The sequence below is a fragment of the Pinus tabuliformis genome, chromosome 6, assembly GCF_031772625.1.
Source record: "Pinus tabuliformis cultivar Carrire ecotype Pingquan chromosome 6, CPIR1, whole genome shotgun sequence".
NCBI classification, from domain to species: domain Eukaryota; kingdom Viridiplantae; phylum Streptophyta; class Pinopsida; order Pinales; family Pinaceae; genus Pinus; species Pinus tabuliformis.
In genome coordinates, this window is record NC_142292.1 from 1,660,843,386 (window position 1) to 1,660,868,475 (window position 25,090).

Here is a 25,090-nt window from a genome sequence, read left to right on the forward strand (position 1 = left end):
GATAAGTACTTTCAAGAGTTATGTTATTTCTTTATGATATTGTTATTTTTTAATTTGATTTATGTGTATTCTTCCTGCTTGAGTATTTGAATGCTTCTTCCACTAACTTCTTGGATGAGGATGCAGTCAAGAAAACCAGATCCTGAGGATCATCAGGATCTAGAGTAATGCAAGAAGAGTTAAGAGGGAGCAAGTGCAGGAAAATGAAGGAGCAACTCTCATATCTAGAGAAGAAAGATAGTCTTGCCTTATCATCGGGTACACTTTCATTATGTTTATTGATTTTGTTATTATGGCTCTTTCTCTTGTTCTAGGGTCTACAACTACATTAGATGGATGTAAAGACCTAGTCCTCAATACCAAGACTGAGGAGGATGCAAAAACATCCCATGGTTAGAATGGCATTGGAAATAGACAAGAGCTCAGATCGTGAGGGCGGGTTTGCAGTCTTCCTAGCTAATGATTACGGCTGAAGAGGCTTCCTATTCAAAGGGAGTAGATTGTCAGGTTGAATGCAACAATCTGAAGAAATGATAAAAGCAATATGTCCTTCATGCAAGGACCATTCTAGATGAAAAGATGTAGTAGTATCAGGTGCTTCTGCAATATTAAGTCCAATAGTGATAATAAAGATTCTCTCAGAGGGAGAGGATTGTGATACGCCTGTTGCCAAATGTACTATTTAAGTGAAACGCACTTTCTCCATGATGTAACATACATAGAGCTACCTCTGAGCTTTGAGGCATATGACATGAGACTTATAATTACAAATTGAAGAATGGACTCAAGCAAGTCCCCTGGACTTGGCATGATTGGTGGTCATCTAATGTGGACCCCAACCTCTTCAAGGTTGAAGGTATGTATTTGATATTTGGTTTTGTATATGTTAACAATTTATTTCTAACAAAATCAGACCATCTCAGTATTAAGTGCCAGAAGGAGTTGACCCTTAAGCCCAAGGTGATCCATGTCTTGAGACTAAAAGAGTAATAGAGAAATGATGAGGACTTCCTTGTCAAAGGAAGTATGTTGTCAGAGACTTGGCATGATGGATTATACTAAAGTAGTTGAGAGAGACTCCTCTTCATATTCAGATTTGATGGATCCCATGGCGAGCAAGTAGTTAGATGGATCCTTGCTTTGCAACAGGTTCCTTGAGCCAAATAGAGCTTGGATATGTATATTGGGTTGTTGTTAAACATGTGCTGAGATATCTGCATGAAATATTAGTCATGGACTGAGACACATTGTCGGACTTCTTAATGCACTGATATTGTTTGGACTGGAAATGTTGTTGACTGGAAGAGCACATCTAAGTGTTGCTTTAACTTGGGTCCTGCCATGATTTCCAAGATAAGCGGGAAGTAAAGGTCTATTGCTTTGAGTACAACAAAGGTAGAGTACATTGTTGCTAGTATGACTAGCTTTGAGGCAGTGTGGTTGAGAAACCTTTTAGAGAGTTGTTTGAGCATGTGTTGGGCACCACTATGATATACTATGATATTAAGAGTAGGATCCGACTTTCATAGAATCTCGTGTTTCATGACAAGTCCAAGCATATTGAGATTAGATATCACTATATCCAGGATATGGTGCAGAGAGGAGCAATAAGGCTCCAACTCATCTCTTAATGAGAAGATAGCTACCAAGTCTTTGCTGAAAGGGAATTCTTGGTCTTTAGAAAGCAGTTTGGACTGGTGGATGTGACCCTTCCAGGAAGAGGTCACGGTTGATCAAGAACACTGAGTTATGCCCTTCTCCCCTGTTTGAGATCGCAAGGGGGAATAGAGACGAAGAGCTCCTTGGGTTGAGGGAACTCATGGACAATAGGATGTGTCTAATCCTTACCTTTCACAGTAAGTGATATCTCCCCTATTGTCACAGTAGGATGTGTTTTATCCTTACCAATGGTAAGTGGTATCTCCCCTACTATCGAGTATACCCCAGTATGCATCTTGTCGCCCATATAGCCAATGTGTGAGGAGACTTGGGATGTGTCTAATCCTTACCTTTCATGGTAAGTGGTATCTCCCCCAAGGTAGTGGATGCAAGTGTTCTACCACTTGATTCTTGAGGATCAAGGTGGGAATATCAACATACAATAGGATGTGTGTGATCCTTACCTCTCATGGTAAGTGGTATCTCCCCCATGGTAGTGGATGCAAGTGTTCTACCACTTGATTCTTGAGGATAAAGGTGGGAAGATCAACATGCAATAGGATGTGTGTGATCCTTACCTCTCATGGTAAGTGGTATCCTGCCTATTGTCATTAGATATAGGGTGGCAGATTAATGTCCCCTATGATGATTCTTCTTATTTATATTGAGACAACATTGTTCAACTGAGGTGAAGGTCATGGTACTTGACCCAGAGATTAGTAGGGTTTGGAAGATCTTTACCCTTGTGGTAAATTGATCTCCCCTACCTTCGGTTGTGGATTATTATTCTTCTATGAGATGAGATGAGATGAGATGAGATGAGACAAGATGAGACATGATGCAATGAACATGTACATCTGAAATGAGACTTATGATGCAGATGGAAATTCCTCCCTAGTGGTGAGGGAGTGTTGAAATTTGGGCAACTATGGGACAAATTTCCTAAAGACCCATAATGAAGCCCATCTTGCCCCTGAGAGAATTAATATTGGTTCAAAGTGTTCTTGGCACTCCTCTCCATTATTTAAAGAGGCACAAATCAATTTGGGTAAGTAGTCATTACGGCATGTGAAAAAATAATATTTACTATTGTTATAAGCAAGTTTTAATTTCAAATATTTACCTCCAATCTCTCAAGTCGGCTTGACCCTTCAAGGCATCTATTCAAACCACTTGAATGTATATAAATATTGGATAGATCCTCTTCTAAAAGAGAAATTTGGATCTCACAAGTGTGCAAGGTCTGAAGTTACATTTATGAAATAGTGCTAAAATTTGTGGCTCGCTTTATCTAAGGCTCGCATATTATAGTGGTTCGCTTATGTTCCTGTATATAGGCTTGCATATATCCATGGCTAGATATTCTCTGTGGTCCACTCTATTTTTGTGGCATGTACTATTTTTCTATGTCATCGCTTTTGTTTATGGCTTGGATCATATCCCTGTGGCATCAAATTTGATTTCTGAGTGGCTTGTATTTCTTTGTGGCTCATGTACCTATGGTTTGTTTTATTATATGTAGCTCAAATATTTTCCTTGTGGCTCACATTACAGTTCTCGATGATTTTCTTTAATATCTAAGGCTCACATCTTTATAGTGATTCGCATTCTCTGTTGTGGTTCACATTATTTATCTGTGGAGGGTCGTATTGGCTCAACAGTGGCTCACACTTGATCTTTATATGGATCGAATTTTACAATGATTTTCTCATACTCTACAATGACTCACTCATATTTTACAGTGATTCACTCATACTCTACGGTGACTCGCTCATACTCTACAGTGGCTCGCTCATACTCTGTGGCATCGTGGCATCGTTATACTTTGTGGCACAGTGGCATCACTATACTCTATACTTTGTGGCATTGTGGCATCACTATAATCTGGCATTGCTATACTCTGTGGCATCGCTATACTTTAAACTTTGTATCGCTATACTCTGTCGCATCATGGCATCGCTATACTCTAGCATCACTTGGCTCTAAGGCATTGAATTATGTTATCGTTTGACCCTATGGCATCAAATTGTATTACAGTGGTATCATTTGACTCTGTGGCATCGAATTATATTATAGAGGCATCACTTCACTCTATGGCATAGTACTCTATTACAGAGGCATCACTTGACTCTATGCCTCACATTCATTCTTCTTTGTGGATCACTCTATGCTATCGATCATGTATATATATATACCTTACAATTGATGTATGAACAATGATATAATGCAATAACATTTTTGGACGAAGATACTTTGATCTACATGGCATTTGATGTATGGCAGTGACCCTTGTCGTATGGAAAAGACACTCTAATGTATGGTTTGTCCCTATGATGATGATATGATAGTGATGGCAACAACAACGAAGTGTGTAGTTCTCTATGACAGTGACAATAGTATATTTCGATGACAGTGTGATTTTGAGATTTGTCTGATGCTAGATTTTCCTAGTAGGATTAATTTGTTGGATGTTGAAAGGCATATGCTTCATGATAATTGTACATTATATCTTAGTTGAACATTGATGAATATCTAATAGATGAAGAAGAATTTGATAGGGTTTTCCCCCTTGTGGGGTTTTGCTTTAGTCTCTGATCTAAATCTTGGTGTCTCTATTGTGTATGTTTTTCTTCTGATATTATTTATTGTTTCGTTGCATTGTTGATGTTTATTGTTACTCTCTACATAATTTCTAATGATGATATGATGTTATGGGGCAAATGTAATGTGTAAAATGTTGAAAAGGTTGAAAAATGCATTTATCTACAATAGAGAACAATCTAACCCTAAAAATTAACATAATACATTCTCTACGACATGTAGTTTGGTATTCCACAATGAGTAAGGTTACTTGAGAACAAGCCCATATAGGAACTGTATCCTAGCTATGAAGTGGTCTCTATGCAAGGTGACAATTGATGGCAAGGTGGTCAAGTTAATGTGAATGCTCACACTAAGAAGATGCACATGCACTATTGATTGAGTGTTTGTTGTGGTTGTTTGATGAATTTGCACTAACTCAACTTACATTGCAATTCAGCTTTATTTTTGCTCATATCTTAATCATGTAGCACCCTTTGGAGTGAGTTTAGAGAGAGCCGGGGAGATATGTTCCCTTATCCTTGTCCATCATAGCTCAACCGTGTTCACAATGGATTCCTATCATTGGGTAGATCATTACTACTACATTCCTTGAGGTTAGCATATTATACAAATAAGTTTTCATTCACTTTTTTATGTGTTAGTTTATTATGAAGGTTGTAATGGATTATTGTTTATAAATTTGCACACATGTTAGATTACATTTAAATTTGGTAATTAAACAAGTGGAAAATTAGCAGGTTGAATTGGTTCACTATGGGTTAAGGGAATTGTGGGGAGTATAAGTTATGTAATATATAAAACACAATATGTATGCAACAAATAACAGTCTTCGTTATATTTGTTTAACCACAAAATTATTATCATCTCTAATTTTGTCTATAAAATAAGAAAATATATTTATATATATTCTAAGAATCTTTTCCTATTAACATGAAAATGTACCAAATGCATTAATGATTTTGGTTAATAATAATTTTGTGATTAACAAATATAAAGAACAAAGGAAATGAATGCATGCTATTAGTTTCATTGTTTTACCCAGATCAATAATTAATATTAGATAAAATTATCATTCATATCCAATTTTCATTTGATTTTTTAAGAATGACCTTTTAATATTCTTAAAAAAATCATGAAAATAAATTACATAAACTGTAATATTGATACTTAAAATATTTTAGTATAAAGAATTAAGATGATTTATTTGATTATTGGTATGGTCTTAATTTAATTTAACTTAATTTGTCATCATTCTTTCAGAAATCAGCATTAAAAGGTAAAGGTAAATTAATTCCCAAAAGGCTTAAAACGTTTTTGTATTCTTGCTTTTTCCTGAAGAGAAAATAGGTAAACATGTAAAGATAGTAATTTGTTACATCTATGGTATTCATCTTTCATTTGATATTTTTTCTCATAACAGTTTATCGAACAAATTATCAATGAACTTGGACGATCTGGAAGGCGTAATCGACGTTGTGGTCGAGAGCAATCAAGGATTCTCTAAAACCTAATATTTGATTATGTTAGATGTAGCACAAATGAGGAATAAAACCAGGAAGATTCATTGTAAAGCCATGCTGAAAATTACCCCATGTCAGAAAACACTGGCCCTTGGAAGCAAGTTATTCGACAACCTTCCGGAGATCAACTTAGTCCAGTTGCTTATTAAAAAAACGATAAGCAGTCTACATCATCCAAGAAAACTTGATCATCATGCATATTTAAAAAACGATAAGCAGCCTACATCATTCAAGAAAACTTGATGTGACCATTATAGTAGCAACATAGAGACAAAATTCCCAACTTGCTTACTGGACACTAAAGGCCTTTCAGCTGTTCTGATAACCCAGTTAATGCAGACCAGTCCTCAAGAGCATCAGCAGATGATACAAAAGCGCTTTTAGACAAGTCGAGGTTTTCCTTGGAAACTGGACATATCACAAATCACTCATTAATTAAAAAAAGGAAATGCCTTAAAAGCTAATTTACATTAATGAACCTAACAAACAGTTACATGACATTAACTGGCAAAAAGACTGACCAAAGTTTATCAGAGTACCTGCAGATATGAGTGTAGCCAAGGAAGCAGTGAAAGTTTCTGCTTTACTTTTCTGCTCAGGATCGGAGCTCACCTGAAAGGCAGACATGCAAACCAGACAAGTCAATTTTTCAAATATCTCTTGCAACAGAAAGAAGCATTGGAATAAATATGCTGAAAGGCAGACCTGAGATGGATAAACAAGTAAGAATGGAAAGATGAAGGAGGCACTCTAAAAACTGTCAGAGGATTAAGTCGGCATGTCAAAAAGAGGTGGAAGAATCTTGCCACTATCACACGATTGGTATTTTTATATAAAGTAGAAAGTAATAAGTTTTTCAACGCTTCCACTAAACACCATAAGCACTAGAGAGCATTCGTGATCATCTAGGATTAAGTCGAGAATATAGAATGCACTCTGGAGTCGAACTATCATTCTAAAAAATCATAATTCCCATCTAAAGAACTATTCTCTTTATCTTAAGAAATGTTCCAGCTACACAACAAAATTCCCGTCATTTACAAACAACATTTTGGAAATATCAAGCATCCATTGCATTTAATATATCATGTTCCTTTTTTCACCAGGCTGTGGTCTAGTAGCTAGTTGGAGCACTTGCAACTATGATGACCTAGGTTCTAAACTGGGGCTCACTTCCTGTGATACTATGTTTCACAAAAAGCTTTGGAGGCGTGGGTTGTGTTTAGGTGGCAATACCAGTGCCATGATAATGTTGAGGTGCTGTTAAAACTTAAAGGTAGTCGCTATGTTAATCCAGGTGCAACTTTGACAGAATAGATACCTCTGTCGCACCTTCTAGCCAAAGGAAGCCTGATAGTAAAGAAGGTTGTGTGTTTCATACCTTCTTCAGTTAAAAGGCATTTAAATACCAAAGGATATATCATTTTATTTTATACAGTTTGTCTACAGCTGGAAGGATGAAACTCCATGAACAGTAGTAATTAATATAGAATGTTAAATGGAAGCCTCATGTCTAGCATGCTATTTCAAAGCCAGCATTGTGGTGCCAGCAATAATATTTATCGACAAGCACAGTAGTTCTTACTTTATGGAAAACCAAACATATACTTTCTGATCAATCTCTTTCGTCCCCTCAAAGAGGACCTTGTACTTGAACAAGCATGCCCATAATTTCCAAACAATAGCACTTTTCAACGTTTCTCCGGTCCCTTATAAACATGGAGTACTTGCAACACCAATAAAGAATTGACTGAGATTGTAAGCCAACATTTGCCAAAAATTTTGAAATCATTAAGCTTTTTATAAACACAATGATTCATCACCTCAATTTAGTTGCATGTCTTATTTACTCTATTTTCCTCATGCAATGTGTTGGCACACCAGTTTCATTTCCTTGCAACAGTCAATGTTAACTCCTGGAAACGTCACCATGTGGTCTATGAGCACCAGCTAATGCTGTAATTGCTTGAAAACTTTGGAAAAATATGAATAGCCTTGAATTTTTTAATCCATACACTTTCTAATTTGAAAGTAGTACAGTTGTATTCTTGACAGGCTGATAATCATGTGATCCTTTGGACACAAATAAATTGATTCACGGGCATGTGTTCAGCAAACGCAAAGTTAATAAAGTCAATTTTGATCACCGAAGAGTGAGTAAAACCACAGATATTTCAAGATTCATCAAGTGATGGACCATTATTACATGCAAAAGCCCTAGAAGGATCATGAGCCCCTTAAAAGGCCGCATTTACATGGGGTCCACATCTTTGGCTGGAGAGCTAAGATTATGCTGATTATGCTGTTGGATTTTCTAGGGATTACCCACATTGTGCTCATGTCTTGGAGAAGCAAGCATCCTCAGAGAGCCCAAGAGAGGAAAGAACCCAAATGTTTGGAGATTGGAAGTCATTTCCTTACATGCACAAGGTTACAATTTTCATTTCTTATTAATGGATATCTTTCTTCTCACCCTCAACTCTTTTGCATTTCAATCCATGCTATTTACATCATTGTTCTGCTACTCAATAGAGACTCATAAGTCTTGTCAAGTCAACCTAAAAATGAGTACGCGGCATCAAACTTGCCATGAAACTCACTTACCAAATGAAATTATACGACTCACCATAAACTTGCTAGACTTGCCAGAAAGTCATGAGTTCGACTTCAGCCAGGAAAGAAACAACAGGCCCACACACAGCCGACCTGGAAAAAGATGTCAACTTAGGGTTTTATAGAGGAAAAAATGGCCAAGAATTCCTCTAAGGAAATCCTATAGTCATAAAGCACCAAATTCTATTCTTTGTCATTTCATATTGCATTCTTGAGCAATTTGAGTAGCACAGCAATTTGGGTGCTTGAACTAGTCATTGGAATAAATTGAACAATACGGTTCGAGGGTTTGCTTTTGCTGTAACAGAACAAAGATTATTTGGTTTTGGTGAACAACTGGTGGACACCAGATACAAGCCGGTAGGCTATTGAAGAACATTTGTTATTTGACTATATGGTTTGGAGACCTCTGTTGTTGTCATTTACTTCAAACAAATGTTATTTGACTCTGAAGTTTTTAGACATCTGATCAACCAGATCAAACACATCCAGATCAAGCTCACAAATGAAGACTGAAGATATGCCTTATGTTCTTTTCCTTTTCCTTTTGATAGGAAGGTACAAAGTTGTTCAAAAATTAAAAGTTTAAACTTCAAAATACTAGATGCATAAATAGTAAACTTTTTTCATAAACAGTGAACTCTTTTCAGTCTAGATTTCTCACTAGAAGCATGTTCTGTTCATTTTATTGTCGCCTTATTTTATACATAATTATCCAACAAATAAATCATTTGTCCATGGCTCCTAAACCCAAAAGACCACTTGATCAATCATGGAAATAGAAGGTAAAGAAGGTTAGGTACAAATATTGTCTGATGACAATGTTTAAGCTTTATGGGCATAAATAGGCCAGAACACCACCTAGCATGAATCCTATGCAAAGATGTTTTATTTTTGTGACCATTGCCTTGAAAGTCACATCCCAAATGGAAGCTGCTTTGGAAAATATCGAAGTAAACAAAGCAAAGAAATTTAGGATGGTGTTGGAAAATGCAGGAGTTGCTAAATCTCAAATGCCACCTCCTAATAGTTGTTCATCATTGTTGCAAGTCCAGCCATCACCTTTCCTTTCTTCAATTCCTGCACAACCTCAAGATCTCAATTGTCCTTGGACTTTCAACGAAAAGAAGATGGAGGCAGACCATGCAGCAGGGGGGTTTCGGTAATGTTACCCCTCATGTTAGAAGGGGTACATATGGATTTTTATAGCATATGTCACCACCATTGCAAGCCCAAGGTCATAAGTCAAAAGCCTTGTAACAACCATGTGAAGCCCTCTATTAGATGTCCTAGACCTTGTTTGGTCAGACCATGGTCAGTCCCTTTAGGTTCATCTTTGGCTCCTTTCATCCTAGATAGGATTGGAGGGCCTTGTATGGGCTTACCTAAGGACTCGTGGTTCTAGGGGAGCATGATTTTGTAGGGGTGATCACCAATGTATGGGTTAGTCCAACCCGCGTCAAGGTGCACCTGTGTCTTTCCACATGGTTATGTGTTAATAGAGTGTAGGTGGCATTGGTGTAGTATCCCTCAGAGAATTCTTATAAATAGCAGTCTCACATTGACAACTTTTCACGTTGTAAAAATTCCTTGAATGCAACAACTGGAGTTTAATCTTCTAATTGCTAACAGTTTATTTGTCTTTTGAATTATTATTCGACAAATAACGATTAAATCACAGATGCATTCTTCACAATAAAAACATTACGGAAATATAAAATATGGAACTGAGAAAGCGATGCACAAACACAAAATTGACACCGTTGTTTTTGGACAAATGTCACTGGAAAAACCCTGAAGGGAAATCCAATGCAGCAGATGAGGGTTTTATTATTATGCAGCAATTTGAGAGAAATATTACATGTGAAAATTTCATCTATCACAGCAACTAGAAATTATTCTTCTAATTGTTAATTTATTTAACAATTTTTTTGTTGTCTGCTACGACAAATATCAAATAATTCACACTGTGATTTTCACAAAAAAAAATTGCAGAAGAAAATAGCATTGGAATCTGAGAAAATACTAGCACACACATAAAATGACACCATTATTTTTGGACAATTGTCCCTAAAAAAACCCAATGTGGGAAAATCGGTGCAGTAGTGAGGGTTTTTATTATTATGCAACAGTGAAATTTTGAGTACAATCTATAGATGCCCAAATGGTAATCCAAACAACAAGAAAATCTAGGCAAACTTATATGAGGGAATTACCCTTCTTCCACAAGCAATCTCGACACAACTTCTCTTCAGAAAATTGTCCTCCTGGACCCTCTGCGTCAACCTCTGTGTCAGCCTCTGCGCTGCTTTGCACAGACCCTATGACATCTAACCTCTGAACTGCCTCTGATGAAGTCATTATGCTTGTCTCTGCTGAGGAAATAGCTTCTCCGACACTCTAGACCCTCTGCCCGGCCTCTGGAACTAAAAATGAATTTCTCTCCAGCTAAATCAAATTGCTTCTTTGAAGCAACTACGCAGTCGTCTGTGCTACCTCACTAGAAATAATTCGGCCCCTTGCTGCTACCTCTCCAGATCTGGAAAACTTCCTTCGGGTCACTGTCTATGCCCCTCACTGTCTCTGCTTCGATCTCTGGCTCTCCGACAACTTTTGTTGCTCTCTGGAAATCGATCTGCCAAGGAAATCAAACTTCTGGTGTATCTTCTCCAAGTGCCCATCGATTTCTTATAATCCTCTGTTGGGACTCTAATGACCAAGATTAAATCTTAATCAATGGCTAGGATCATCTTGAAGTCAATATGTGTGATTTTCTAGATTATTCTCACCTTGACTTAGTTAATTCTGATTAATTAACCATATTCCCTAAGTTTAGACTTAGGAATATTTAAAAATTGGTTAATAATCTAATTAATTCATTCCTAGGTGGAATTTCTAGAAACGATTTATGGGTTTTGGATATCTCATATATTCTAGCCTCTCCAAATTTCGTGGCTATAACACATCTGATGCTATAGAAACTAACACTCCCTCTTAGTGAGGATTGTGTTCTCTCTCTAGTGTTCCACATCCTGCCACAACACCCTGTCTCTATATCACCTATGTCACGCTGCAGATGTATGGTTGTTGCTGCCCACCAACTACTGCGCAACTCTGATGTTGCATCTGTGTTGCTGTTGACGCTGCTGCCAACTCTGCATCTGCACTACAACTCCCTCTCATATGTTGCCGCTGCAAATACAACTACTGCAACTTAGAAGCATCCAAAATACTGAATTGATTGTGTTCAATATGATACATCTATCTCCCGAATCTCTTACTGCTACTAGCATCCACACTATCACTGAAGAATCTACATTGATGCCAACTCTGCACTGAGCCACCTGCTCTATTGTCAACACTGCATTGTGCTCCTCAGCATTTCATTGCTACTAGTCTACAACTGTCACTTTGGTATTGACTGGATCAACTGCCACTGATCCATCCTGCTAGTGAATATCATGGGCCCCTGTAGCCAGGTAATGATCCATGAGGTGGACTCCTCAAGGACCCTACCCATCTCTGTAGCTCTCTGGGGCTACAATTCCAAGTCAACCCACCTCACTCCTGGAAGTATGGCTGCCAGCATCGCGAAGTCTTCCTCCAACCTGGAGGACAACTTGTCGATCTCAGCTGACGCTACATGCTAGTCCTGCTTCTCCGACTTGTCCTTCTTCTTGAGAGAACACTTCGTGTTGTAGTGATCGAGCTCACCACATCTAAAGCACTTCATCTTTAACAGGTACTTCTTCTTATTTCTTTGTTCCCTTTGCCCCTGACTGAGACCCTTTGATGCAAGGGCCACATTCTCCTCCTTTACCACCTTTTGTCTGCTGCTACTGTTGCCACTAATGGAGCTCTTCAACAAAGAGCTCATCTTAATTCCTCCTGCTAGAAATCGACCCACATTCTGTCCCATCTTGGTAGCGTGTCTCCACCCAACATACTTTGGATGAAGACCTGCCAGTACTCTGAGACACTGTTGAGTGCCAATCATATTAGCTCTGAAGGTTGCGGCGCTGCCCCAACAGCTGAAAGCTGGTCTCGAACTTCCTGAATCCTGGTGAGGAAGGGATCTATGTGTTGATTTTTGTAGCATCGGATGTGCTCTAGCCTTGAAACTTTGCAGAGAGGCTAAGACACATGCATTCTCCAAAACCCAGAAATCGTTTCTGGAAATTCCACCTAGAGATGATTTAATTAAAATAATTAACCTTTTTAAATGGTTCCCAAAGTCTAAACTTAGGAAATCTAGTTAATTAAAGGGTATTAATTAAATGAGGTGTGAATATTCTAGAAGAAGACGAGGATCAACTCCAAGTTAATCTTAGCCATCGATTATGTTTTAATCCTGGCCATTGGAGCTCCAACGAGAGATTATAAGGAGTTCGATGTGATTGGAGAAAGACACTTGAGCAGTTCAATTTTGCTAGATAATTGATTTCTTGAGTAGCAGCAATAAGTTGCCAAAAGTGGTTCAGTAAAGTCGAAGCAGTGTGAGAGGGGCAAGGTAGTAGACCAAAGGAAATTTTCCAATTCAGGGAGTGCAAGGCAGAGAAGGCAAAGAGCAATTCACTCAGGCAGCGTAGTGCCACGCAGAGGCAATGCAAAGCTTCAGAGGGAGTTTGGATTCCAACTGGGAGAGACGAGATTCAGTGCCAGAAGCCGGGGTGTGAGACTGGAGGGCCAAGAGGTCGAATTTCCATACAGCAGGAGGTCAGCAGAGAGATTGACGCAGATCCCAACCAGTGTGATGCAGATCTGTGTAGGGTTGACGCAAATGCTGCGCAGAGGCAGCGTGGGGCTAGTTAGCAAGCCCCCGATTAGATTTGGATCTCCCAGATGAGTGTGAGATTCTTCTCACTAAATTTTTGCCAGTATTTCTCTATATCGAATAGTCAGTTTGGGCATCCAATGAATTGTACTCAGATTTACTACTACATAATAATTAAAACCCTCAGCTACTGCACCAGTTTTCCGAAGTTGGATGTTTCAAAGGACATTGTCCAAAAACAACTATGTTGATGTGTGTGTTTATTTCTCTCCACTGCAGTATTTAGTTTCCGCAGTAATTTATTTTGTGTAGACTGCAGTGTATGTATTTCAGTATTTTCCGTAGAAAACTACAAGTAATTTTTTCAAGTAATTTAACAAGTAAGTGAAATATAATCAGTTTCCTACAGTACGAATCAGGTAACCGATTCTCCACATGTTATCAGAGCACAAATCGTGAGCAGGAGAGCTCAGAGCAGAAAGGAAGAGGGAGTTCGAATTTACTACAGAGCAGTGTTGCAAGAAACGTCCCCCCCCCCCCGGATCTAAACCCGAAACACAATCTGTACGGATGTGTGGGGGAAGCGCCGTCCGAAACGCGCTTCGGAAAAACCGAAACGCATTTCGAACTGATAAACACACTTCCTAGAAATTCCAGAAGCGTGTGTCCGAAGCGCATTTTGGTTTTTCCGAAGCATGTTTCTTATAGTGCTTCTGTCGTACGAAGTGTCGGGGTTCGGAGGGCGAATCGTACAGATCGCGTACGATTCTGTACACACTTCCTTTTTTTCCGCCGTGCAGCCCAAAAATCATTGTTTTTAAATTTTTTTTATTTTTTTTGTGAGTTGGCTTGTTGGGGGTGGGTCCACCTTGGGTTAGGGTGAGGAATGAAGGGATTAAAGCCCCCATTCATACCTCATTTACTCACTTTGAGTTTATGAGAGTTGGAGAAGAGAAGAGAGGAGAGAAGAGAAGAGAAGAGAAGAGAGGAGAGCTTGGAGGAGTGAAAGTGGAGGAGCTAGGAGAAGGAGGAGGAGCTTGGAGTAGGAGCTTGGAGGACTTCACCTACAAGAGCTAAAGAGGTAAGTGCAAACCCCAAACTCCCTTATTTTTTGACATTTTTTTTTTTTTTTCTCCTCCCTCTCCTACTCTTTCCCATTGTTTCTACTTGCAAGTTGTCCACCACCTATATCCATATTCCAAGATGGTGTTCTTTTGGCTTCTATGTATCATTCCATTTTTGGTTTTAATGATGGCAAGGGGATGTAGGAATAGAAGGGAAGAAGCACAAGAGGACAGTGGTCCCAATATGAGTGACCCAATGTATGATGAGGAGGAAGGGTTTGAAGAGGAAGGGGATGAAGTTGAACCTGAAGGGAAAACTGAAACACTAGAGGGGAAAGCTACATTAACACCCTTGTGGAACTATGTGACCAAACTTGAAGGAGGAAAGGGTGGTGGAAGCTACAAATTTTTGTGCCCTCATGGTTGTCATGGAGGAAAACCATTTAGTGGTTCATATACCCGTGTGAGGAGGCATCTTTGTGGGGTGATGGACAGTGATGATAAAAAAGGTGTTGTGGGGATACAAATTTGCCCAAACGTTTCATCTGAACAAAGAAGAAAATACATCCAAATAGAGGAGGTTGCACAACAAAAAAGCAAGAAACCAAAAACTCATTCTGAATCAAGTGCAACCTCTAGATTTGGTAGCTCATCTCCTCATGGTACTTCTGGAAGCTCTGGAGATAAAAGAACAATAGGGGATTTCCTTAATGTTGCTGGGAGGATGATGTGAATGGAAAGATAGTCCAATTTCCTTGTGCTTGGGGTGTACCATTCAATGTGCTTCGCTCTCCCTATTAGCATGAAATGGTAAAGGCCATCATTGAAGCCCCAAAAGGATACAAGTCCCCCAACTCTGAGAAAGCTAGAACAGTGTTATTAGAAAAAGAAAAAACAAAGGTTCAAAGAGCTTTGACACGTTTTACAAATGAGTGGGTAGATTGTGGGGTATCCATTGTATCAGATGGGTGGACAAATATTAGAAACCAACATTTGATAAATTTTCTTGGTGTTTCTGCTAGTTGTGCAGTGTTTATTACATGTCATGACTCCTCCTCCATCAGTGCATCTTCACAAAAACATTGCAGATCTCCTATTGCAATCAATCAAAGATGTTGGTCCGAATAATGTGGTTCAAGTGATCACAGATAATGCAGCAAATTGTAAGGCAGCAGGAAAAATTATTGAGTGTACTCACCCACACATCTTTTGGTCTGGGTGCCTCATTCACACATCGAACCTTTTGATGCATGATATATTGAAGCATAAAGAATGTGGGTGGATTAATGAGCTTTACAGGAGAGGGAAGCAACTCATTAAATTCATCACAGGGCATACAAGGGTAAACTACTTCTATGGCACTTACTCCAAGTTGCAGTTGCTTAAACTTGCAAAGACAAGATTTGCCATTTATTACCTCACCTTTAGGTGGCTAGTGAAGGTGAGACAAGCTTTAACTAATATGGTGTGTGCTGAAAGATGGGATGAAATTAACACTGATAGAGATGGTGCTAATGCAGCCAATGACACTATTCTTGACATGTACTTTTGGTCACAGGTTAAATATGTTTTGCAATTCACCAAACCAATTTATTACATGATCAAGTTTGGAGATTCAGATCAACCAATAATTGGGGAGGTGTATGAGCAAATGGATAGCATGTTGGGGTAGATTAAAGACATTGTTGAGCCTAGAGATATCACCTTGTACAATTATTTGTGCAGAGGTGAAAAACTGATGGGAAATGCTAAATGTTCCATTGCATGCATTAGCATATGTTTTGACACCTAAATACTATCATCCATCATGGCTTTCAACACCAGCACCTAGAGGGGGGGGTGGGCGGGGGTGAAGCAGGAAAAAACCACACCAAGATCAAGAGGTTCACAAAAAATATATGATTGTATTGAGTAAATTAATCCCTGATGAGGAGGAGGCTGCCATGGTACGGAGACAGTTGAGCAACTATACGCTTAACACTGGTCCATTTGGGAGCATCCATGCAATTAGAGATCGAGAGACTTTTTCTTCTCTTAAGTGGTGGAACATGCATGGAGGGGCTACTCCACTTCTAAAGACTTTGGCATTGCGGGTGCTATCACAGGTGGTAAACACTTCTTCCGCAGAGAGGTGTTGGAGCTCTTATTCTTTCATCCACAATGTTGAAAGGAACAGGTTGAGTTTAGATCGGGCAGAGAGCTTGGTTTATGTTCATTACAACTTGCGATTGTTGTCCATTACTATGATGATGCAAAGACTAATAAAGACCTTAGGATTTGGGACAAGAATCTAGAGGAGCCCAATTTGGAGGATGGAGTGTTGCGATTAGAGCAATTAGAGGATGCTCTTATCTAGGTATGTCCATTGTGGTATGAATTTTCCTTATAAAGCATTTCTCTAATTTACGTTTTTAATTTTTTTTGTTAACTAGTGTTTTTTTCTCGTATGAATTTTTTGAGCGATTCCAGGATGATGATGATTGTGTTGAGATGCCACCCCCATATGGTGCCTTGGTTCTTAGTTCCATGGTTCAACACCAACAGCAGGGTGTCCGTCTTCATTAGTTTCAGTGCCACTGCCACAACTTCCACAGGCGCCATCTTCTTCATTGCCACCACGTGGAGGCCTGTCGCCACATTCTCTTCGTGGTGGAAGGAGAAGAGATTAGTAGATATATTCACAATTTACTACTTTTGTCATAGATTAATCATTAGACTTGTAGGCTTGTGAATTTGAACCTTTTTTGTCTTGGCGGTGACCAAGTGACATATTTTGTAAACATTATTATTTGAATTTTGGACATAACAAATGTTGACAGTTGCTCACTTGCTAGATAAATCATAATATGCTCTATGTTTTATGTTTTATAATATGCTTAAATGTTTTATGTTTTATAATATGCTTAAAAATTTGATGTATGTTTGTAATTGCTAGATATAGATGGTTGATGTACATACTAGTAACTACAATGGAATCATGGATGCCATATCTATCTTGATTTATGGAAAAATATGCATGTTTTCATGTCTTCTACAACTAATTTGGTATTTGGGATGTTTGTTTTGAGTATAAATGCAACTATATATATATATAGTAGACGCTTCGCTTCCTATATTTTTGGAAAATGACGCTTCCGCGTCTCCGCTTCCAAAAAATGTCCCTGTTTCGTCCCCGCTTTGTGGAACATTGCTACAAAGGCAACAATTCGAAACCCCAGAAGGCAGCACAGTCCTTGGGCCAAAGAGGTCGAAGTTTTGAGTGAGATATATTTCTCTAAGTGAGTCGCCAGAGAAATTCGATTCTCTAGATCGAAGCTTTCCAGAGGCAGAAGGGAGCACCATTGTTTCCTTACAGAGCAAATCTTTAGTTGCAACATTGATATTTTGCAGCAGTTGTTGGCAGAATAGCGTCAGAGGGAGAGAATAGCACATACTGAGGGAATTTCTTCCTCAGATGACTTCCAGCCAAGAAGTACGATTTTTTTCTAACAGAGCAGTGGTAGCTGTGTGCGAGATTTCTCACTCCATAAGGGAGTGTGAATAGCTAGGTAGCAGCTACGCAAATAAGAGGGAGTAGTTCGACTTTTTCTAGAGAGATGGCATTAGCAAGATTGAGAGATCAAGATCAGTTGAACGAAGCCTCCAACTATGTGATTAGAAGGCCAGGATTTCCTGCCTTCTAGATGAGCATGATCTCAATATGTATGTCAATAGTGTGGTAGTTGTGCCCGCCAATGCAGATCCACTCAAGAAGTACAAGGCTGAGATGGCAAAGACTAAGAGGATCATTCTCGACGGGGTTCAAGATCATGTAGTATCCCATATAGCCGGCAAGGATACTGCCCAGCAGATGTGGGAAGCCTTAGCCACGCTATACGAAGGATCTTCCGAGCAGTGGAAGATGTACTTAGAAGAGAAGTTGAGATGCACGAGGATGAAGAAAGGGGATCGAATAAACCCCTTCCTTAAGAGGCTTCAAGAAGTCCGAGATCAGCTGGCTTCAGTAGGGTCAGGGCCCCAACCTACAAAGTTCGTTCGATTAGCGCTGAATAACATTTCTGAAGATTGGCAAGTGTTTGTCCAAAGCATCTTGGGCAAAGAACACCTGCTAGATTGGGAACATGTATGGTTTGATCTGCAGTAGCAGGAGATGAGGTGTGATCCGGTGAAGGCCACAATCAGTGGCAGTAGCAGCAGTGGGACGAAGGTCATGAAGGAAGAGGAGGATGTGGCCCTTGCATCAAAGGGGTAGCAAGAGCAATGTAGGAGGAAAAAGGAAGTTTCAAAGATCAAGTGCTTCAAGTGTGGTGAGATGGGCCACTACAACACTTGGTGTCCTCTTAGAAGAGGGACAAGTAGGAGAAGTAGGATCAGCACGCTGCATCCTCTGATATTGACGAGCTTTCCTCTAGGCTGGAGGAAGAGTTTGCCATGATTGTCGAGATGCCTCCAGGGGTCAGGTGGGGTGATCTAGAGTTGTAGCCTCAGAGAGCTACAGGATGGGCAAGATTCTTGAGGAGGTCCACCTCATGAATTAGTACCTTGCTACGATAGCCCAAGACATGCAATAGCAGGATGGATCAATGGCAGTTGGTGCACTCAGGTGCCAGAGTGACAAATGCAGTAGCTAGTAGCAGGTCAAAGACTAAGCAGCGCAGAGTTGGCAGCAGTGCAATTGGAACAGTGCAGAGTCAACAGCAGCATAGAGGCTTCAATGAAAGCGTGGAGTATAGCAACAGTCAAAACTCGAACGAAGGATGCATCATACTGAACACAGTTAGTTCAGTATTTTGGATGTTTTTTTCGTTGCAGATGTTGCAGTTGCAGCAGCAACAAATAGAGAGACAGTTGCAGTGCAAATGCAATAGTTGACAGCAATTCAGCAAGGTCAGCAACAACACAAATGCAACTCATATCAAAGTTGCGCAGTAGTTGGTAACTTGGTGGGCAGTAGAGCTAGACATCAACGGAGCAGCGGGAGGTGTTGTAGAGTCAAAGTGATGCTCAGTGGGTTGCAACACTAGAGCACATTCCTCCCTAAGATGGAGTGTTGATTTTTATAGCATTGGGTGTGCTCTAGCCTTGAAACTTTGCAGAGAGGCTAAGACACATGGATTCTCCAAAACCCATAAATCGTTTCTGGAAATTCCATCTAGAGATGATTTAATTAAAATAATTAACTTTTTTAAATGGTTCCCTAAGTCTAAACTTAAGAAATCTGGTTAATTAGAGGGTATTAATTAAATCAGGTGTGAATCTTCTAGAAGAAGATGAGGATCAACTCCAAGTTAATCTTAGCCATCGATTATGTTTTAATCCTGGCCGTTGGAGCTCCAACGAGAGATTATAAGGAGTTCGATGTGGTTGGAGAAAGACACTTGAGCAGTTCAATTTTGCTAGAGAATCGATTTCCTGAGTAGCAGCTATGAGTTACCGGAAGTGATTCAGTAAAGTCGAATGAGCGGGAGAGGGGCAGGGATAGTAGACCGGAGGAAGTTTTTCAGATCAGGGGAGTGCAAGGCAGAGAAGGCGGAGAGCAATTTAGTGAGGCAGTGCAGTGCCACACAGAGCTTCAAAAGGAGTTCGAATTCCAGCTGGGAGAGACGAGATTCAGTGTCGGAAGTTGGGGTGTGAGACCAGAGGACCTGGATGTCAAATTTCCAGACAGCGGGAGGTCAAGAGAGGGATTGACGCAGAGCCCAGCCAATGTGACGCAGATCTGTGTAGGGTTGACGCAGAAGCCACGCAGAGGCAGCGTGGGGCCAATCAGCTAGCCCATGATTAGAGGCGGATCCCCGAATCAGTGTGAGATTCTTCTCACTAACTTTTTTCCAGTATTTCTCTATATCGGATAGCCAGTTTGGGCATCCAACAATTTTTACTCAGATTTACTACTGCATAATAATTAAAACCCTCAACTGCTGCACCAGTTTTCGTAAGTTGGGTTTTTCGGGGACATTGTCCAAAAACAACCTTGTCGATGTGTGTGTTTATTTCTCTCCAGTGCAATGTTTAGTTTCCGCAGTATTTTATTTTGTGTAGGCTACAGTGTATGTATTTCAGTACTTGTTGTAGAAAACTACAAGTAACTTGTTCAAGTAATTTAACAAGTAGGTGAAATATAATCAGTTTGTTGCAGTAGGAATCGAGTAACCTATTCTCCACACTATGCCTTCCCCCTTCTGCATCCTGGTGCATCTCAACTTCTCCTCCAAGAACATCTTCCGCTACTCGGAAGTACCCTGGTATAGCGTGGAGAGAGCATCCCACATTTCTTTGGTCGTTCTCTTGGCAGTTTTATGTGAGACTATATGATCTCAGACTCCATCCAGGATCAAATGCTTCGCATGTGCCATCTCTTTCCTATATTCCTTGAGCGGGTCTGCATCTTGAGGAACTGCCACTACATTATTAATGTAGGCTTTCAGACCATATTCATCTAGAAGGAAGGACATCTTGGCCTTCCAAATGACATAGTTGGATGATCCATCCAACCTATCCTAATCTCTAAGCCTTGCAGTGGCCATCTCGAGAACTGTCGAAAATCCCCTTCCCTTCTGCTTGGTTGTTGTTGTGCTACTCGCACTCCCTTCTGGAGTGAGAAGATCTTCTCACAACTACTACCAATCTGCAAGGAAGAAGCGAACTTCCGACACTAGAAGTTCCCTGAGAGAAATTTCTTCTCTATTGTGTATGATTTTCGCTTCCACACGATGTTGGTTCTATTGCTCCAAAAACCCTTTGCGTCCAAGAACTGCAGCTTCTCTTGTTGACTGTTGGAATTACTCTCCTGGGTAAATCGAATTTTCTACACCCCTACAACTAACAATCAAACTGTTGGCCCAACAATTCGGCCTTCCTGTTTGAGCACCGTGATGCCTCAAGAAATCTGGCTTGCTGCTCTCTCTGAGCAGTGAAATTCTTTCTCCGCTTTTGAGCTTCCTAGCTGATCACTCACGCTCTGATACCATGTGAAATTTTCATCTATCACAGCAACTGGAAATTATTCTTCTAATTGTTAATTTATTTAACAATTTATTTGTCGTCTGGTATGACAAATATCAAATCATTCACACTGATTTTCACAAATAAAACTACGAAAGAAAATAGTGTTGGAATCTGAGAAAATACTAGCACACACACACATACACATAAAATGACACCATTATTTTTTTACAAATGTCCTTGGAAAAAACCAATGTGGGAAAACTGGTGCAGCAGTGAGGGTGTTAATTATTATACAATAGTGAAATTTTGAGTTCAATCTATGGATGCCCAACTGGCAATCCAAACAACAAGAAAATCTAGGAAAAATTATCTGAGGAAATTACCAATGTTTCACCAAGACTCCGAGACAGGGAGATACGGGTGTGGGGAGGTGCACAAGGGGGACGTGTGGGAGTACCCTAAAATTTTAGGGAAATTTAGGGGGGACGAGGTGGGCGTCAGGGTATATAATTTTTTTTTCCTTTTTAATATATATATATTTCAAATTCATATTCAATAATGAACGCATAAATACACTGATACATACATAATTGAATTAAATAATGAAATACATTGATCCATACTCATCATCCTTACATGATTCATCCATAGACCACAAGATTCAATAATGAAATACTTTAATCCATTTTCATTATTCATTATTCATTATTCACCATTCTAGAATCTACATTGATTTAAAAATTAAATTCATCATTCATCATTCTAGATTCTAAATTGATTTAATATTTAAATTCATCATTCATCATTCTAGAATTTAATTACTACTAAGAAAAATAGACTATAATAGATACTGAAATCAGAAGACTGGAATAGCAAATTGATATAACTAAAACTCAAAAACAGTGGAGTGATGAGTCTAAAAGTCACTCTAAAGTACACAAAGGGCTTGGTGCTCTTGATTAAATACTAATTCCATACCCTTGTACATGACAAAATGGAATGGAAACATTGCAATCCATCGAATCTTGAATTCCTAAAAAACTGTTAAGCATGCTAGATTTTGAGTGAGATCTAAAGTTCTATTTTCTCCATATGAAATCCAATGAGGTCGGAACCACTCTCAAACACCCTAAGTCATTTCATGGTAATGTTAAAAATTTAAGTAAAAGGATGAAAATTAAAGATAAAGGAGAATGTCACTTTTACTTTAAGAATTTAACATTACCATGAATTGCATAACATTAGTAGGTAAACATGGTCAAATGCTAAGTTTCACCTGTCATAACTCATTGTTTACAAGCAAATTTAAGGGGGGACACATAGCCCATTTAGGGGAGTCGCGTCCCCCGCACTAGGGAAACATCCCCCCTGCGTCTCCCCAAAAGGGGGACGTGGGGAAATGTTTCCCCAAGCATCCCCCTATCTCAGGTGCGTGGGGTGCGAGGGGTGCGCGCACCTGACCCTAGGGGACGTGTCCCCATGGAACACTGAAAATTACCCTTCTTCCACAAGCAATCCCAACAAAACTTCTCTTCAAAAACTCGTCCACCTGGACCCTTTGCGTCAACCTCTGCAATGCTCTACGCAGACCCTATTACTTCTAGCATCTAAACTGCCACTGATGAAGTCGTTCTACCTATCTCTGCTGAGGAAATTGCTTCTCCAACACTCTAGACCCTCTACCCGTCCTTTGGAACTGAAAACAAATTTCTCTCCAGCTAAATCGACTTGCTTCTCTGAAGCAATTACACAGTCCTCTGCTCTACCTCACTTGTAATAATTCGACCCCTTGTTGTTGCCTCTCCAGATCTAAAAAGCTTCCTCTAGATCACTATCTCTGCTTTGATCTCTGGCTCTCCAGCAACTATTGCTGCTCTCTGGAAATCAATCTGCCAAGGAAATCAAACTTTTGATGTATTTTCTCCAAGTGCCCATCGACTTCTTATAATCCTCTGTTGGGACTTTAACGACCAAGATTAAATCTTAATCAATGGATAGGATCATCTTGAAGTCAATCCGTGTGAGTTTCTAGATGGTTCTCACCTTGACTTAGTTAATTATGATTAATTAACCATATTCCCTAAGTTTGGACTTAGGAAATATTTTAAAAATGATTAATAATCTAATTAAGTCATTTCTAGGTGGAATTTCCAAAAACGATTTTTGAGTTGTCGACATCTCATGTATTCTAGCCTCTCCACCAAATTTCGTGGCTAAAACACATATGATGCTACATAAACTAACATTACAACTGGTTGCCTTACTAGCAAACCTCTGGAAATATACTGGCAAAATATCCGATAGCATTAAAGAAATTTTTGGATCTAAAATGGGCCTCTTATGTAACCGAATTCGTCCTATAGGGGCTACATGTTGCGAATCCAGCGAATCTGACACGATTTGTACAGATTCGTGTCCGGATATCGTGACACGTTGTCTCCGATTAGGACACGATCGAATCTGGATCGTGTCCCAATCGGAAACAAATCCGGCAAAACAACGACCCGCACGGCTTTTTAAGAGGGCTTTCCTCATTTCTTTTTGCACATTCACTCATTTACTTTGTTGTGGGTTTGTTGTGGGTGTTTGGGAGCAAGGAGCAAAGGGTGTGGGAGCATTTTCAAGGAGATTCAAGCAATAGGTAAGTGCATTTTCTCTCTAATATTTTTGCATTTTTATTACAGCAGTTTGCAAATGCATTTCTTTTACAAATTTGTGCATTTTTTGTTTACTTTTTTACAGTATTCATGGCTCGATCAAGGGCAACAGGGAAGGGGCAAAGGAAGGGGAAGAATGTCCCCATTGGAGATGCCCCTCCTCTCCCAATTTCATCAGAGTCTGCAACAAGTAATGTTGAAGGAAGACTTCCTCCTCAATGTAACATTGACAAATATCCCTTGTGGAAATATGTCACAAGAGAGCAAGGGCCAAGCAACAAAGTGAAGGGAGGAGGCAATGTGAGTTGGAAATGTAGCTATTGCCACAATACTTTCACAAGCACATATTTCTGTCCGAAAGATCATTTGTTGGCTTTACCAGGTTGTGGGATTGGAGCTTGTACAAAGGTGTCTTTGTCAAAGAGGAAAGAAATGGAAAGAGAGTCCAATGTTGGTATGGAAAATGTGGCTGCAAAATCAAAAAAAGCCAAGAATGATGACCCCCTTCCATTCTTAAGGAAATGCAACAACAAATTCCCATTAGAGAGTTCTAGTGGGGGACAAGCAGCAAAAAGAAAGGCAATTTCACTTGGTTCTGTTAAAGTCACATGCAATGTAAACAACAAAGGTGGATGATAAACATTCAATACATTCTTATTGACAGAATATACATTTATAGTACATTTGTGTGACAATTGGGTTCCACATCCCAAGGTCTCTTGGACTCTTGTGGTTGTTCACATTCTACACCAACCCACATTCCCCCCTTAATCCGAAGGGGTATGTATGAGTCTAAGAAGAGAGCTACAATATAAAATGTGCAAAAATGCATGGCAGCACTACGCTGAATGTGCTCTCTAGAATGTTGGTATAAAGGGGGTGGTTTAAGGATGACCACCAACACTGGACCGCTTAGTGTAGTTCCCAGAACTCTTCCAAATCTGGCATGAAGCTGAGGTCTTCTGCTAGAGGAAGTGCTCCTGATGTTTTGAAGAGGGAAATCTTCAACCATGAAAGGGAAGTCTCACCCCGCATAAAAGGGAGAACCTCAACTTGAAAAGGGAGGTCTCAACCTGTGATGGTTTAAGGATGACCAACAACTCTGGAATGCTTAAGGCAATTCCTGGAACTCTTCCAAAACTGGCAAGAAGATGAAGTCTTCCGTTAGAGGAAATGTCCCCAATTATTTGAAGAGGTATCACTGACTGAAGGCATGCTCAGTGGCATCTTTGTCTCTGGCTACAACTCTGA

The 25,090-nt window shown here is 39.6% G+C and overlaps 1 protein-coding gene across 1 annotated transcript in view; it reads right to left on the reverse strand.

Annotated features, from left to right (window-relative positions):
- Positions 1–5,759: 5,759 nt before the first annotated feature.
- Positions 5,760–25,090, reverse strand: part of LOC149265333 (chloroplast thylakoid lumen protein) — a 95,494-nt gene continuing 76,163 nt past the window's right edge. Inside the window, exons 3-4 of the mRNA XM_089403199.1 lie at positions 6,323–6,395; positions 5,760–6,191 (exon numbers count right to left, since the gene is read on the reverse strand). Coding sequence (XP_089259325.1) covers positions 6,082–6,191; positions 6,323–6,395 — 183 coding nt within the window. The 3' untranslated portion in view covers positions 5,760–6,081. The remainder of the gene's footprint in view (positions 6,192–6,322; positions 6,396–25,090) is intronic.